Below are 16,548 nucleotides of genomic sequence, written 5' to 3' on the forward strand. Positions count from 1 at the left end.
GAAGCAACTGTTCACCATCCAGCGCGTTTCCGCTTCAAACCCTGACTTCCGGTTCGTCAGCCGGTTCCGTCCTTGCTTTTCACTTCCGGTCGCCTTCCGTTCCGCTGCAGCCGGTTCTACGTCCGCTGCTGCCGGGGCCGCCGTACTCCAGGTGAGGGGACTCGGGGCACCCCGGCGTGCCGCCCGCGAGACACCGATGGCCCGGAGGACAGCAGTGTTGCTGTGCTCGGGACCTTCGCTGCCGCCGGCCGTGGCGGGCTGGGGGCTGCTGGTGGGCGCCGCGGGCCGCGTCTGCCCTAGTCGGCCGCCCAGGCCTCCGGCCCTGACTCGCTGGCTGCACGGGCCGCCGCCCTCGCATCCGGCCTTCTCGCGTAGATCGAGGGCTTCCCGCACCCCAGTAGGCGCAGCGTCCCCAAACTTCATTCCTCCCTCTTCCAGGGTTTGAGCATCTCTCCCCCTCACTCTCGCTTATTGAAGACACCCGGGCCCTCGTGGGTTTTGGGGTCTGTCCCTGCTTTCTCGGCTATTCCATGCCCGTCACTTCGCACAGCTCTTGCCTCTGCACTATCACTCAGTTGCTGCTGCTCTGCTGTCCTGAGTCGGCGTTGCCAGTAATGCTGCTTCACACACCTTTCACTAGGCTTGTTGAAAAGTTAGCCCCCTGCCCTCAATTCCCAACTTGTGCACGTTTGCTGCTATGACTTTCATATTTCCGCCTGTGCTACTGTTCAGGTGTTAGGCAGGTTGGTTTACTTCTTTTTGAGTTTTCTGATCTGTTTAATAATATTAAAACTATCACAATTTGACTCAAAAGGTCCATTTGGCTTTTTCTTGAGGATCGTACATTTGTAAGAGCAAGTTCTCTAAAATGGAATGCATTGCCCTAAAGTAACACTTTATTTAAATTTTTGTTAGGTTGGTGCCAAAGTAATTGCGGTTTAAAAGGTTAAAAATTGCAAAAACTGTGATTACCTTGGCACCAACCCAATAGCAGAACAGGTTGTAAACATAAGAGAGTAAATATAAGTGAGTTTATGGTGCTCTCCTAACAGACATGTTGAAGACACCTTACATTTCCAAATGATTTTTGCATGTGAAGATTCAGAAGTAGCCTTCTTTCTTGCAGTTGGTTGTAATGAGTGCAATTAAAGATTTCAATAAATAAGTGACAGCATTTGGAAATACCAGTACTTTGAGATTAGAAAATCCACTTCTCTGGCCTGTGGGGGTAACAAACTAACGAAAACTGGTAGAAAGCTTTGTGGGGGAAAAGACCTACATGCTGTTGTCGATAAGAATAGCAGCTGCTATATCATTGTTGTGCGCTAATATCTGTGCCTGTGAGTTTTGTATTTATTGATTTTTTTTATTTTTTAGTTTTATTTTTTTGTTTTAAGGAAGGCGCAGCTCACAGCGGCCCATGCGGGGATCAAACCGACAACCTTGGTGCTACCAGCACCACTGCTCTAACCAACTGAGCTAACTGGGGACACCCCCCCTTTTCTTTTTAACTTTGATGCGTTAACTCCTGTAGGTCCAATTCAAGAGAGACAGTTGTATAGGGAAAAATCATGAGAGTTAGTCAGAAGACCTGTTCAGTTACCAGCTGTGAGCCCATGAACACATTACATAACCTCTCTGAACTCCCATTTCCTTAATTATAAAATAGGATAATTTTTATCAAACCTTTTAAATGAGATTATCTATGTAAAAACTCCCAATTTATTAAATAGGAAACAAATAATGGCCATTTTACTGTTTAGCACAGTGCCTGGAACACTTCCAGTTTTTTAAAAATTGTATTTAACCAATACTTATAATGCTTACTGTGTGCCACATACCGTGTGACTTCTAAATATTAACTAATTTCATCTTCATAAGAACCCTGAGGTGTAGTTAGTATTATCATCCCTATTTTGCAGATGAGAAAGCCTAGGCACTAGAGAGTCAAGTTACTTCCCAAAGTCAAATAGTTGCTAAATGGGAGAGTTGGGATCTGAATCCAAATAATCTGGCTCTAGAGTTTGTGCTCTTAACAACTCACCACACTACCTCTCAAGTGTCAAATGAACAGTGGTTCATCATGGAGAAACTTTGCCTGTAGCATAAACCTGATCAAAAGAGAAGAAGGGTTAGGTAGCTCATTATTGCGGCTTTCCAATTGCACAGAGAAAATCTGATAGATTATTAGAAAGTAGTAACTCTAAGCCAAAAACTGGGAGGGTGGAGGAATTTTAACTTGAGTCCTAATAACTTTGGGCATTCTGGTAACATCACTGTAAGAAAATCCTGTTTCTCTACTATCAAATTGTAAAATAGAACTCAAACTGTACAGCTTATGAAACTTGTTACAGGTTTGGATACATCTTTGATATATTTCTTTTAACTTGTTTATTGGTATATGCCTTCCTTCTAGGTATTTTTTTCTGAACAAAAGCTGCCTCAACATATGTTTCAAGGATGGCTCTCCCTATTATCGTAAAATGGGGCGGACAGGAATATTCAGTGACCACACTTTCAGAGGATGATACTGTACTAGATCTCAAACAATTTCTCAAGACCCTTACAGGAGTGCTACCAGAACGACAGAAGTTACTTGGACTTAAAGTTAAAGGTAATTCTCTCCTCACTTCAAATTTTTTGCATTGATATGAATTTTTATATTAGCTGTTAACTATTCTCCTTAATAAGTCTTTCCCCGTGGAGATTTCTTTTGTAGGGATATTTGTAAAATTTTTTGATAATAAGTAAGAATCTTAAAGATTACTTGAAAATACCACCACAATTAAGATTACTTTTGATTCCTCCGATTGTTGGTGTTTGCTTGTTAAACACATTTAGCACAGGAGACCCAGGTAAAACACTTAAGTTTTGACAACTATCTTTTAGCACAGCATTTTCATTACAGCTTGGGCCTTGTTCACTTCCCAGATTTTCTTCTCTGTTTTGAAAGTAATGATGATTTAAAATGATGATAGCAGTTATAGGCAGTGTTCATACCTAGTCTAAAAGGGACTTTCATGGTGTCGATGTTTGTCATATTATTGAAGGGTGAGTTTTGAGTAGCATTCAGTGTACAGTTATCCTAGGCATGCAATTTTTAAGACGTTCTGAAAAATAGTTATCTTCACTTTGAACAACAAGACAAAACACGAATTTGTTTTGTTTAGTTAGTTGAATAAAGGTGTTCCTTAAGACGGACTTGGGGGTGGAAAATCAAACCTTGTATTAGTTGGTACTTCTTAGTGTGTTAGAAATTGCTAATTCAGCACTAACCGTGTGTTAAGAAAACAAAACAAAACAAACCAAAAAGAACATCTGCTGTGGAACCTGTACTCAACCTTTGAATGTTAGGGTTTTGTATAATGGGATAGTGAAACCAGCACCTGAACTTTAGTGAGAAAACAGTCATTTGCTTGTATTGTAGGCAAACCTGCAGAAAATGATGTTAAGCTTGGAGCTCTCAAACTGAAACCAAATACTAAAATCATGATGATGGGAACTCGTGAGGAGAGCTTGGTAAATGTTTACTTTTGTTACCATTTGTCCCTTTGAAGATATGATGATTTATATTACACTTCTGTATCATAGTTTTAATTGTGGTAAAACTGTCAGTTTAGCAGTCAATGAAAATAAAAGCTGCACAGTGAATATGGTATTAACTCAGCAGAAAACAAATACTGGGGAATTTGTTATATAGTATATAGTTAGCTATAAGGATAGCAGTAGTGCAAATGGTCCAATGTAACATGGTAAATATGCCCAGTGAACGTATATAACAAATTATAAAATGTGGAAATTTTCCCACAGTGTGTGCTTGAAAGACTCTTGAACTCTCTCATTTGCTTTTTATACTATGCATGTGTTTGTCATGTTAAGATAATATGGTAAAACAAAACTTTTTCATCTTAATAGGAAGATGTCTTAGGTCCACCTCCTGACAATGATGACGTTGTCAATGACTTTGATATTGAAGATGAAGTAGTTGAAGTAGAAAATAGGTAAGTGCTTTTTTCACTCTCAAAGGATATTGGTCGTAATGTGAGAAGAAGTAAGTGTCTCATCTGATTTCATTTTTACATTAGGGAAGAAAACCTACTGAAAATTTCTCGCAGAGTAAAAGAGTACAAAGTGGAAATTTTGAATCCTCCCAGGGAAGGGAAAAAGCTTTTGGTACTAGATGTGGATTATACGTTATTTGGTAAGTCAGCTTAAATTGCGTTTCATCTTCTGTTATCCACAACGTTTTTTTCCTTTTGTTTATTTTTTTTCCTTGCAATATGAAATATTTGAAAGCTTTTCTTATTACAAAAGTAAATTATTCATTGTAGAAAATACAGGTAAGAATAAAAAGAAGTCATCTGTAATCTCAAGACCCAGAGATGACCACTCTTACATTTTTGTGTGTATCTTCCAGGGTGTGTTTGTATGTATGTCCTTTTTACTTTTACTTAATGACACAGTGAACATTTTCTCAGTCATTTAATATTATGCATTGTGAATTAAATATATAGTGTGGTTACACAGAATTCTAGTTTATGGGTGCATCATAATTTAATCAAGTCATTCCCTATTGATTAACGTTTAAATGTTTATGAGGATGATTTAAAAGTCATATTTGATATTTTATCCTAAACTTTAAGTACATGTCATAAATTAATATACACTTTTTAAAAAATTTGATTATAAATTAATTAGGCCTGTCATTTTGGTGACATCGATTCCTTCTGAAAGGTGAATGGCTAAAAGTGAGTATAAATGGGTCTGATTTGTTTTTCATATCCTAAAGTAATATCTACACTTTTAGAGACTAGATGAGAAAAAAATTTACACTTTACTATATAAGCCTGAATTCTAGCTATGGCTCTTCACAAACTGAACAAAATTGATCAATTAAAAGGGGATCACAAGGATATTAAATTTTGTGCTTTGAAGACATCTCTGTCAGCCAATGTAATTCAATCTGAAGTAACTTACATTTGAGAGTTTATATTACATTTCCTAAGTTGAATTAATATTAGATACTTGTCCACTATAATAAACTAATAATCATCTATGACTGATTTTCTTTTAGACCATAGGTCTTGTGCAGAGACGGGGGTAGAATTAATGCGGCCGTATCTTCATGAATTCCTAACATCTGCATATGAGGATTATGACATTGTTATTTGGTGTAAGCTATATATTTTTTTGTTTAGATTTCCATGGAAATAAGGTTGTTTCTTATATTATTGTGCATTATAAAATGCGGCTTAAAATGCCCTGTGTTTAAATATGATACATTTTTCATTTGTCATAGCACATTTCTGATTAAGCATGTTTGACTATCTTGCATCACAATATATTGATAAACTTGCACATATTTTTGCCAAGTACCACTGAAATAGCTAAATATAGGAAGAGAGTAGAATATGGTGTCAAAATAAAAATGGCCTTATTTTCATAAGACCACCTGGATTAGGAACTTTTCTATCTGATCTTTGATGCTTCGGGATATTGTTACTTTCTCCTTTCTTCATAACTCTAATCTGAAAACACTTGGAGAAAGAAAGGTATTTTAAAAAATCACAGTGATGTGGTTCTTGAGCAATAAAGGCAATATGAATTTACTTAAGGAAAATAAATGGACTAAAGCAGTGTTAAATACATACATAATTTTCTGGTTTGTAAGACATGGAGAAGAGAGCTTCCTAGGAAACAAATTTTTGTTCAGCAACTCGAACATCTGAGGTGACATTTGGGAAAAAAGTTTATCCTCTAAATATTATTAAAGTGGACTTAGAAATTTAGAGAATTTTTTACAATCATGTTTAAAATAAGTTATTTTTGTAAATTATGATACTTCATGGTAATATGTTAAAAAAGGGCACCTCATTTTGGAGCTAAATAGACTTGGTTTTGATTCTGGCTCTGTCTTTACTTTGTGACACTGGACAGGTCAGTTAATCTCTCTGAACATTAGCTTCCTCATTTGAGAAATGAAGATAAATAAACCTATATTTACAAGGTAGTTGTAAGAATAAAAACATCTGTATAGTACCTAGTGCCATGTCTGGCATATAATAGTCACTTAATAATTAGGAACACTTTTTATTAGCTGTGAATCTTGTTTTTCTGAAAATCATAGGCCCAAAATATATACTGAATTTAAAAATTGTGTTTTTCCCTACTCATGATTGTTGTTATTGTAATATATAAGTCTCTAAAATTTTAGTTCAGCTGGGCAATTTTGCATGGAAGGTGATTCTTTTGGTTTGTGTGTGTGCGCTAAAGATTTTTATTTTGAGCATGCAGCTACCTCTATTACCCTTAAAAAATACACACACGTACATACTTTAAATAATTGAACTCCTTTTTCCCATCTTAAACATTTTGCTTGATAATATCTATTTGGTTTAGTCTAATAACTTGAGACCAGGAGGTCACATAAAGCTGCGGGTTGAATTTTAGTATCAGTGGTCTCAAAACTGGTTGGTTTGACAATGAGCAGATACATAACATAGATACAGTTGACGAATTTAGTTGTCTCAGCCTCCCTGTTAAAAGCTGCTAGACTCCGTGAGCACTGAGTTTGCTGAGCCTGGCAAAATTCATGGGCCTAGCTAGTCTTCAACATTAACTTTTGACACATAACATTGATCTGTTTATATTGACATATATACCTATGCATTGACTGGATAGAATAAAATGGGGATTCAGACACCCTAAAATTAAGTTTGGAACTGATAGAATAGTATCAGGGCTGTTTTAAATTTCTGAAGTTCTTTTGAGCATTGATTACCTGTATTTTTTTAGGTAAAAGTTCTTTAAATTTTTTTCTGTCTTGAAGACACACTAAAATAAGTTTATTTTTATAAATACTTAAAGTTACCATAAATATGTTTGGAATTATTTGTGATGCATTTAAACTTTTAGTCTTGCTTGGAAAACTTAACTAATTTATCTATACAGAAGAAAGATTCTTAAAATAAAATTCAAGCTTTTCATATGTCTTGTCATTCCTCATGTTTTAGCTGCAACAAATATGAAGTGGATTGAAGCTAAAATGAAAGTAAGTGTTAGAAAACAATCCATTTAAGAAGGTTTTGAAACTGCATTTCTCTTTTTACAAGTTACTAATTGAATTAATTTCATTCTCATTGGAGGGTACTTAGTAGGTAAATAGATAACAGTCTCATGAGTTAGAGGTGTGTTTAAAGTCTGTTTAGTGGTAGATTGTATTGAATACCTGAGTCCTTTTCAAGAAAAAGTACAGCCAAGCTCCCCTCCTCTTTCCCCCCCATTTTACAATAAGGCTTTCATTTCCTTCTTTTGTTCTGGTATGTGATACTTTGAGTGATGCTCTTCTCAAATAGTGAATTGGGAAGTAATCTGCTTCTAGTTTATTTTCTTTGGACTGCCATTTATTGACTTAGCTAAGTGAAGCTGAAATACTTGCCAGTTGTTAAGCAAAAGGTGGTGGCCAGGTGGTGTAGAAAGTTGGCATTGTGGAAAACTATAGCTAGAATATTCAGAAAGCATGGAGTTTTGCATACTATGTTTTAACCATGTGACTATTTGTATTTATAGGAGCTGGGAGTGAGCACAAATGCAAATTACAAGATTACCTTCATGTTGGACAGTGCTGCTATGATAACAGTGCATACCCCAAGGAGAGGACTAATAGATGTAGGTACTCAGTTTACTTTTATTTAAAGACTTGTTTGTTTTCTCATGTGCTCTTTGTATTTGTGTTATGGAAGAAGTTACAGGAAGTTTAGAAATACATCTGAGTGGATAGTAAAGTAGCAGTAGAGTTTTGACATAGGAAGATAGATGTATTTAAGGTTAAGAGATTTGAAATTTAATTTTCTCCGATTTGAATTTTAATGATAAAATTAAGGATCTTGAGGCAGGAAAGATCAAGAAACGTCATGGATAATTGCCCCATGATGATGGCAGCTCAGTATTGCTAAAAGACAGAGTAGGTGAGGAAAAATACTGAATGACATCAAGGAAGATGCTAGAAATAAACCAAAACATACTTGCTCTACCCTATATGAAACTGATAAATAGAAATAGATACATTATCATGCATATCCTGTGGGGTGATGTAGTATGTGAAGCCCTAGTGAAGAGCAACAAGAACCATCAGAAAAAAAGGTTGGGCTAAAAGATTACGGTTCTTTACTTTGTTTACTCGTCAAGTAACTAATCATGGTATTGAACTCCTACCATCTGAAGGCCCTGTGATAGGCACTGTTGGGAGTAAATTGATAAGGAGAATTGGTCCATGCCTTTTGGAAACAAACTAATAGAAATTAGAGAAAACATACTAGGAAAGCTTTGGGGCGACTATATCAAAATTGTCAGAATCATAACTAGAACTTAAACAGTTCAGAACTGTTTAAGTTCTAGTTATGAACAAACGGAGATTTGTTCAATAAAGGAAATTTTTGTTCATATAATGGGATGCACCTAACTCACATGATATAGTAGAATATTTAGTGTTTTAAAAAATTTTTTATGTTACATCATTAAAGTGAAAAGTATTTTAGAGAACAGTATTTGCAAACTGTTAGAAAATAGTTCTTAACCTTTGGTTCAGGGTTCCCCTTAGCTTAACAAAAGATCTGTGAACTCTCAGAGGCTGCTGCTGTTTATAAAAAAGACTGAAGGTAAATAATTTCATCAGAATATCTGTTGTTATCTTTGGTACTGAGCGGATTATAGGTAATTTAAAATTTTCCTTTGTGCTTTTCTGTGTTTTCAATTTTTTTCTACAGTCAGCAATGTTAGTTCTCTAATTGAGAACAAAGTAGTCCATGTTTGGGGAATAAATAGTGCTTGACCTATTATAAATACAGAGTGACAGCACTATTAAAGGGGATGTAGGATTGCTAACCCTGGGTTATCACAAAGCTCTTGTCATATTTCTTAAGACTTTATGTTAGCTAAGGAAACCAAGAATCTGGCTTATTGTGTCAGCTCCCATATATTTGTTTTCAAGTATTTGGGTGGCTTGTTTCAGTAGTAAACAAGTAGTATGAACAAATTCAGGCAAATAAAATTTTACTGGAATTAAAATATTTCAGTAACATTCTTTTCTGTTGCTAGGACACAGAAAAAAAATAGGCTTTCTTCATATTAAAATAAATTACAGAAGGAGAAAAAGAAAACATTTTTAAATGACAACCCTTATGACAATTTATTTACTACCATTTAATCTCACATAATTATTACCATATAATCTTACATTACCATAAATGAGACTTCTTCCTGCCTTCAGCAAAAAAGTGCTTTCTCTACTAAAAATTAATTTATTTAAAAAAAATTTTCTGAATGTGTTAAGTGCATTCACATGATTCAAAACAGAAATAAGTCTTACTCCACTTTGGCTCTCCAGCCACTTACCACTCCTACCTACAGGAACTCACAATTATTTCCTGTGTGGTTTTAAGGACTTTATATAAGTACCAAAAGATACGACTGTATAAGGAATTACCTTTTTGAAGGCTCATTTTAAGAATTCAGAAATAAAAGCAAGAATTTACAAATTATCTTGCTTTTGAAGGTCAGCAATCAAATGCCCTAGAAATTATGCACCTATGCCACCGAATTAAAGACAAAATCAATTTTTCCTCCACAAAATATTTAAATTCTGTATTCAAAGTGCCAGGTACATTGTCCGTCACTAAGGTTTCTAGTTTTCAAAACAGACCACGTGACCTTCACGCTCTGAGGGGACATGTGTTAGCCTAGGAGGTCATGTGACTGCTCAGCAGAAACCTAAACAATTATTTTAGATTCTTATATTTTAAATTAAATAATTAGCTCTTCCTTTGACCCCAAATCTTTATGTTAAAATAATGAAAGACCTTATAATGGGGTTTACTTCCGTTAGACATGAACAGAGCTTTCAGAAGTGAACATTTTGAGATACAGTGTGCTTTCAAGTCTGTTCACACGACCAGCCATGTCTGTCTGACAGAGGAACACTCTGGCATAGTTAGTTCTGCAAGGCATTTTGTTTGCAGTATCCCTGCTTTTAAGAAGAGATGAACAACTGATAAAATTTGAGTTAAATCTAAACTTTTATTCTAAGGTAAAGCCTCTTGGTGTTATATGGGGAAAGTTCTCGGAGTTTTACAGTAAAAAAAACACCATTATGTTTGATGACATAGGAAGAAATTTTCTAATGAACCCACAGAATGGACTAAAGGTAAGATACAATTTCACTTGCTATGCTCACGTAATCTGGAATATGGGGTATAACGAGCACTGTTGAATTTCGTAAGTTTTGGAAGTACTATATTCTTATGGTCACAGGCAAGAAAAGCTTAAGCATTTAGAAAAATGCATATAAAATTGAATTCTTATCTCCTTGGTTAGCCATCTCATCCAGGTGCTTTGTTTTTAATGAGCTCTATGGAGCAGCATGAGCTTCTTGATTGTTGACTTTTACCATCTAAAGGGAAAACAGACATTAGGGATACAAATCTTGGAATCTCTGATATTCTAGTTAGCTGGCAGTAAGGGTTTTTGTTTTTGTTTTAAACTGAAACTAAGAAAAGGTTTTTGAACATTCATACAAGGTAAGTGGAGAGCTTAGAATTATAAAATGCCAGAGCTAGAAGGAACTTCAGTCATCTTGCCTACCTTCTTAACGTGATAGAAACAATCTGAGGATCAGAAAGTCCAAAATCGTGTATATAACTGGTTAGTGATAGAATCTGAGTTAGAATCTAAGAGACTTGGTTCCTAGGCCAGTGATGATCTTAGCATGAAGTCCCTTGCAGCCTTTGTAAGTGTGAGAGAGACATGTATTCCTGGTAGCATTGTAAAAATGGTAAGAGAGAAATTTGAAACTTAAGATTTCTGGTACCTATATTTTCCTTGTCGTTGGGTACAGTGGGAAGATGGGAAAGATATCGTGTTTCTCTGAAAGTAAGACCGGGTCTTATATTAATTTTTACTCCAAAAGACACATTAGGGCTTATGTTTAGGGGATGTCATCCTGAAAAATCATGCTGGTGGTTATTTTCCGGTTAGGTCTTATTTTCGGGGAAACACGGTAGCTCTGTATTATGGTACTAAGGCATATGGAGTCTCCATCTGAAGTGGAAACCCTGACATTAAGATATTTTTTTTCTGAGTCCTGAACTTTTCCACAGGCCGGGTTTTTGATACCTTTAAACGATAAGAGAGAAAAACTTGAAGAAGGTACATTTTTTAAGCTTTCCTTACAGACCGTTGATGTGTTCTTTGGTGTACAATGGGGGTAGTTTAGGCACAGAATGCTAATCTAGGAAGTGTAAGAAGGTGTTGACTTGGAAGAAAGTACTTGGAGTAGATTGGTGGTTATGTCACCCTTTACAAATGGCTTCTGTTTGAGGCTTTGGAAGAAATGCTTTTCCTGAGTGTGGTTTACCAGGTATAAGGTACAAAAATAAGTTCTTCATTTTTGAGAAAAGATTCAGTTGATCTAAACTCAATTCTCTATGAAACTAGTGATTATTACCTGTATTGGAAAGCCATGATATTCAAGAAATGATTTTTAAAAAATGTTTTAAACTAAGATATGATGTTAGTTTCAGGTGTCCAACATGATTTGATATTTGTATATATTGTGAAATGATCACTGCAATAAGTCTAGTTAACATCTCTCACCACACATGGTTACAGAATTTTTTTCTTGTGATGAGAACTTTTAAGATCTACTTTCTTAACAATTTTCAAATATGCAATACAGTATTAACTGTTGTTGGCATGCTATACGTTACATCCCCATGACTTATTTATTTTATAACTGGAAGTTTGTACCTTTTGACGCCTTTCACTCATCTCTCTCACCCCCACACCTGCCTCTGGCAGCCTCCAATCTGTTCTTTGTATCTATGAGTTAGCTTGGTGTTTTTTCATTTTATTTTTTTATTCTACATACATATAAGTGAGACAAGGAATGATTTTTGAGAAAAGCTTTAACTTTAAAAAATATGTATAATCATTAGTTTCTTGTGTGTTTAGAAGAAACTTTATTTTTCCAGCCAAAATTTGGGCCCTCCTCATCTTTGAATAGAGAGATGATGATAGAAATTTCTAGTTCTTCATATTTCTTTAGAGAAGTTTTTTTGGTGTGTGTGTGTGTGTTTTCTAAACTTGAGTACTCAGAATTGCTGAAGGAATTCCTACAAATTCATAAGTCTCCACCCCACCAAATTGTAATGCAGAAGAGGTATTTTTAAGGATTGCATAGGTAGTCTCTCACATCTCCTTTTGAAAAGCTCTTTTAAGAAGGTAGTTATTAATGATCTGCCCACACCGATATAGAAGCGATTTTGAAATTGATAAATACTCTGAAATACTGTGTTTTATCCCAGTTTCATAATGCTCTTTGTAGAAATCTCAAAAAAGATTTCACAGAGATCTTAAACATAAGACTGCTTATTTAAAAAAATAGTTTCCAATAACATAAGCTTGCTAATCATAAGGTTTGAAATACAATATGGAAGGCATTGTGAATTATGAATATAGTACTGAACTAAAAGAACTTGAGTTTTGGTCATGGGTAAATGGATTGGTATTTTGATGACTTCATTTTTATTATCTATACAAGGAAATGATGATGTAAGAGAATGCAGGAAATCTAGACATTCTTAAGTTCCTGAAAATGTTTCTTTGATGTGAGCAAGAATGGTCATATACCCTGACAGGGGCACTTAGATCATTTTTGAAAAATGTTACAGTAAGCAGTGATGATACTGGAACAAGTGAAGCCAGGTGAATGATAGATTTTTTTCCACTTAACTAGTTTTATTAGACTCAGAATCATTGCAGTATTATAGTTTTTTTGCTTAATCGTGCTTAAGACCAAATGTTTAGAAAGTAAAAGGGACTTAGCAGGGCCTTGGGTTGAAAATCTTATTTACCAGCCACTGATTGTACTTTCTCTTTCCCTATAAATCCCTTCCTGCTTTTAAACTTGGAATCACTTTGGTACTTTGTATATTAGTAGTTTAAACGTTAACATGTTGCCTTTACAATCTTTAGTTCAATGAAGGAATACTTTGAAACATTACAGTGTTCCAGGAAACTCATTTCACTTCCTTGTGACATCATGCCTCTTTACTCACAGCTCCAGGGGCTTGCTCTTCCCCACATTCACTGCTGCTGCTGTGAAACCCCTCTGCCTGTTTGGAAATAGGATCTCCTACCAGCGCTTGCTTCTGTGCAGACACAGACAGCTCTTATTGGTGCCATTAAAGCTGCCGCAGCCCAGCTGACTGACGGCTGTGGAGGTCCCTGGCACCAAGCTGTTCTGATGCGAGTAGAACGTAGGGGAAATTTTTATTCTGTTCAAGCTGTGTTTTTCCAATCACAGAGAAAATTATATTTAAAAAAATTTAAAACCTTCCCTACTCTTGATAGATACAGTATGGATTCCTTTGGGCTCATTGTTCTCATGAAGTGATAATGATTGAATGTTAATCTGTTTTTCAGTGCTATTACTATGTAAAATCAGTAAAACCAGTGTGCATTTTCTCCTCATCATAATGATATATTTGTACTTTACTAAGTATTATTGATTCAGTCCTTACGTGTGTGTTTCAGGAATACATGGGATTTTTAAAAAATATTTTTTATAATGGAAAAATCCAAATCTGAACAGAACTACGTAGAATCGTATAACAAACCCCCATGTATACATCATCCAGTTTAAACAACTTTTTAATTCACGGATGGTTATGTTTGTTCTATATCCTACCTACTTCCTTCTCTGTAATGTTTTAAGCAAATTCCAGACATACCATTTCATTTAATATTAATTTAAAAATTTTAAAAGACTATCTTGAGTTGTATAAAGATATTTGAGTTGATGTCTTTAAAAAAGCTAAACTTTTTATTGGAACTGTAACAAAGAACAGTGCATAAAATTTATAGTTTAGCAAATTGTGATAAAGATAACACATATAACTACCACCCAAGATATAATATCCCTTACTAATTATAGTTCTCCCCCGTCTACCACCCTGACTTTTATATTTTTAAAATGAGCCATAAAATACATCAACCATAAAATACGTGTATGTCAACCTTAAAAATTTGGAAAATATGACTGTTCCTTTTGTGGGAAAACTATTGTATAATTAAAAACAATGTTATGGAGACTTTAATAATAAGTGCTTATGATAAAATATGAGAGAAAGCGGGTTATATAAATGTCATGGTATCTTAGCTATATAAAAGTTTCATAGAAAAATACTGAAATGAAAATCACCACTGTTAAAATTTATCTTTCCTGTTATACCAAGCTTGTATTTGGGTTAACTTTTTATGAGTGAAGTGAGAAGAATAAAAGTATTCAATTAGTAAGAAGCATCTGGATTGATAGGGGAAAAGTCTAAGCAGTTTTGCAAAGAACAGAAGCCACATAGGGTTCAAGTGCTATAAGAAAGCTGGTGTTTGTCAGGTTCAGACTGAAAAGATAACATAAGGTAAGTCAAGTGGAAGAGCTCTTCGCTTATACTATAAACATTATACCATGCCTGTCAGTTTATTAAACTGAGATAACATAAAAGTAACTTTTAGTATTGACCTCCTGGTGATATTTTAATCTCATTAATTCTAATTTAAATAATAGAATAGTATGGATTTATACTAGTTTCTTCATTGCAATGTCAAATGTTGCGTAATGTTTGTTTCCTAATAGATAAGGCCTTTTATGAAAGCGCACCTAAATCGAGATAAAGACAAAGAACTTTTAAAATTAACTCAATACCTCAAGGAGATAGCAAAATTAGATGACTTTTTGGACCTAAATCACAAATATTGGGAAAGGTAAGTGCTAATTGCTTATTCATTTCCTCTTTCCATTAATGAATGGAAAAATGGTCTGATGACTCTGGTATACACATAACTCTTCATTTTTATTTAAAGTTAGTAAATCCTAAAACTATTTTCTAGTCTTGTAACATCTCCCCCGAAAATATTTTTCCCTTTTGTCTTAACCTCTAACTTGTTCATAAACTTCTAGTGGGGAGGACTTGAGGAGTGGTACATTTGTGATATTACCTGTAAATTATTTTGTGACATTAGGTAGGTCACTCTTTTATGAATCCTATGAGAATGTAATCAATCTCAGGATACAATAAAATACACTGAAATTTTTCCTCTTAAAAATTAATCAACAAGTATAATTTGTATAGCAGAAAAGTTAGAAAACTTTATTCTACTGGAAAAACAATTACCTATGATTTTCCTTTCCAAAGATAACCACTATTACCATCTAGGTTTATAGTCTTCTAGTCTTTTCTAAGCATAAACATATGCAGAAATCTACATATAGACTGCATATAAACATTAAGATTTTGAGGCAGGGAAATACCTCTAGAGAAATGAACAGGATTATTATGTACTACAAGTAATTTTTTGGAATTAGATCTTCAAAGACCTGATTCCACTAATACAGCAATAGAAAAAAACTGTTCATGTAATAACACATTAGGAAGATAAGGTAGGCATTTTTATCCCTATCTCCAAACTGTAGATGTAACTAAGTAATAGATAAAAATGCCACAATGCCACAAAAGGAGTAAAGTTTGCACTGTCAAAACTTGCCCAGGTGTTCTGATTTTGAGAACTCTTTCCTCAACCCCATACCACTGAGGATAATAAATTCATAAATGTGAGGAATAGAGGTTTTAAAAATTTTAATTTAGTGGTGTCTTCCTATAACATAATATGAAGAAAATTATTTTCTTTGCTTAGTAAATTAATGTCTTTGCATCTTTACACTCTAGATCAGAGTCTTTTAGCCTCTTTGGCCCATTTTTATGCAAGAAAAATAGATGTTTAATGTAGCTGAGGGGTTTTTTTGGAAATTACAATGTTAGTTAATATATTACTTTCACATTTGGAAGTAAGGCAGTAGGGGGTGGTAGAGTGTAACCTCTAGAGCCTTGTTTTGAATCTGAACTCTGCCACTTTCTAGCTGTGTGAACTTGGGTAATTGCTTAACCTCTTTCTGCCTGTAAAATAGCAATCCGTTCTAATTGAAAACTTCATAGAGCTGTCGTGAGGACTAGATGAATTAATACATGTACTTAGGACAGTGCTTGGCGCATAAGCAGTCAAGAGATGTTAGTGATTGTTAAGTTATTACTCATCTTGAAAAGTTTTGTTTTTAAACTACTTTCCTTTGGGAGGAGAGTTCGATTGTTATCGTGAATTTAGCACATGGCTTAGATATCTTTGTTTTATTTCTTGCAGGTATCTCTCAAAGAAGCAAGGACAGTAGTTACATGTTATACTGACAGTTATTGAAGACACTTGACATCCATGAACTTCTTGCTTTTATGCTAGAAATCATTATAATAGTGCTGGACACTGAAGCAAATACCAAACTGCTTATACTTGGTCTTCCAGTTTTTTGTAAATTTAATTTTATATTTTTTGAAGATCATAGCAATATGCTAAAAAAAAAAATACCTTTTCCCCCCCATGTGAATATACTGTTAACTCTTGAAAAATATTTTCTCCAGCATTGAGTATTGAGTTTTTTCCCACACA

The 16,548-nt window shown here is 34.8% G+C and overlaps 1 protein-coding gene across 1 annotated transcript; it reads left to right on the forward strand.

Moving 5' to 3' along the window:
* Window positions 1-18: 18 nt before the first annotated feature.
* Window positions 19-16,548, forward strand: UBLCP1 (ubiquitin like domain containing CTD phosphatase 1). Its single transcript, XM_033096237.1, has 11 exons — window positions 19-151; window positions 2,417-2,614; window positions 3,428-3,519; window positions 3,916-4,001; window positions 4,086-4,201; window positions 5,075-5,173; window positions 7,014-7,051; window positions 7,570-7,668; window positions 10,085-10,201; window positions 14,690-14,817; window positions 16,249-16,548. The coding sequence occupies exons 2-11, from the start codon at window positions 2,461-2,463 to the stop codon at window positions 16,274-16,276; spliced, it is 957 nt and encodes a 318-aa protein (XP_032952128.1). The 5' UTR covers window positions 19-151; window positions 2,417-2,460; the 3' UTR covers window positions 16,277-16,548.

This window comes from Rhinolophus ferrumequinum, chromosome 24 (genome assembly GCF_004115265.2).
Source record: "Rhinolophus ferrumequinum isolate MPI-CBG mRhiFer1 chromosome 24, mRhiFer1_v1.p, whole genome shotgun sequence".
Lineage (NCBI taxonomy): Eukaryota > Metazoa > Chordata > Mammalia > Chiroptera > Rhinolophidae > Rhinolophus > Rhinolophus ferrumequinum.

What these genes read in the sequence shown, in the direction of transcription:
- UBLCP1 (XM_033096237.1), top strand. Translation starts at nt 2,461, where the DNA reads ATGGCTCTCCCTATTATCGTAAAATGGGGCGGACAGGAATATTCAGTG. An exon ending in GTAGTTGAAGTAGAAAATAG is followed by an intron (nt 4,002 to 4,085) that starts GTAAGTGCTTTT and finishes TTTTTACATTAG; the next exon opens with GGAAGAAAACCTACTGAAAA. An exon ending in CAAGGAGAGGACTAATAGAT is followed by an intron (nt 7,669 to 10,084) that starts GTAGGTACTCAG and finishes TTTTATTCTAAG; the next exon opens with GTAAAGCCTCTTGGTGTTAT.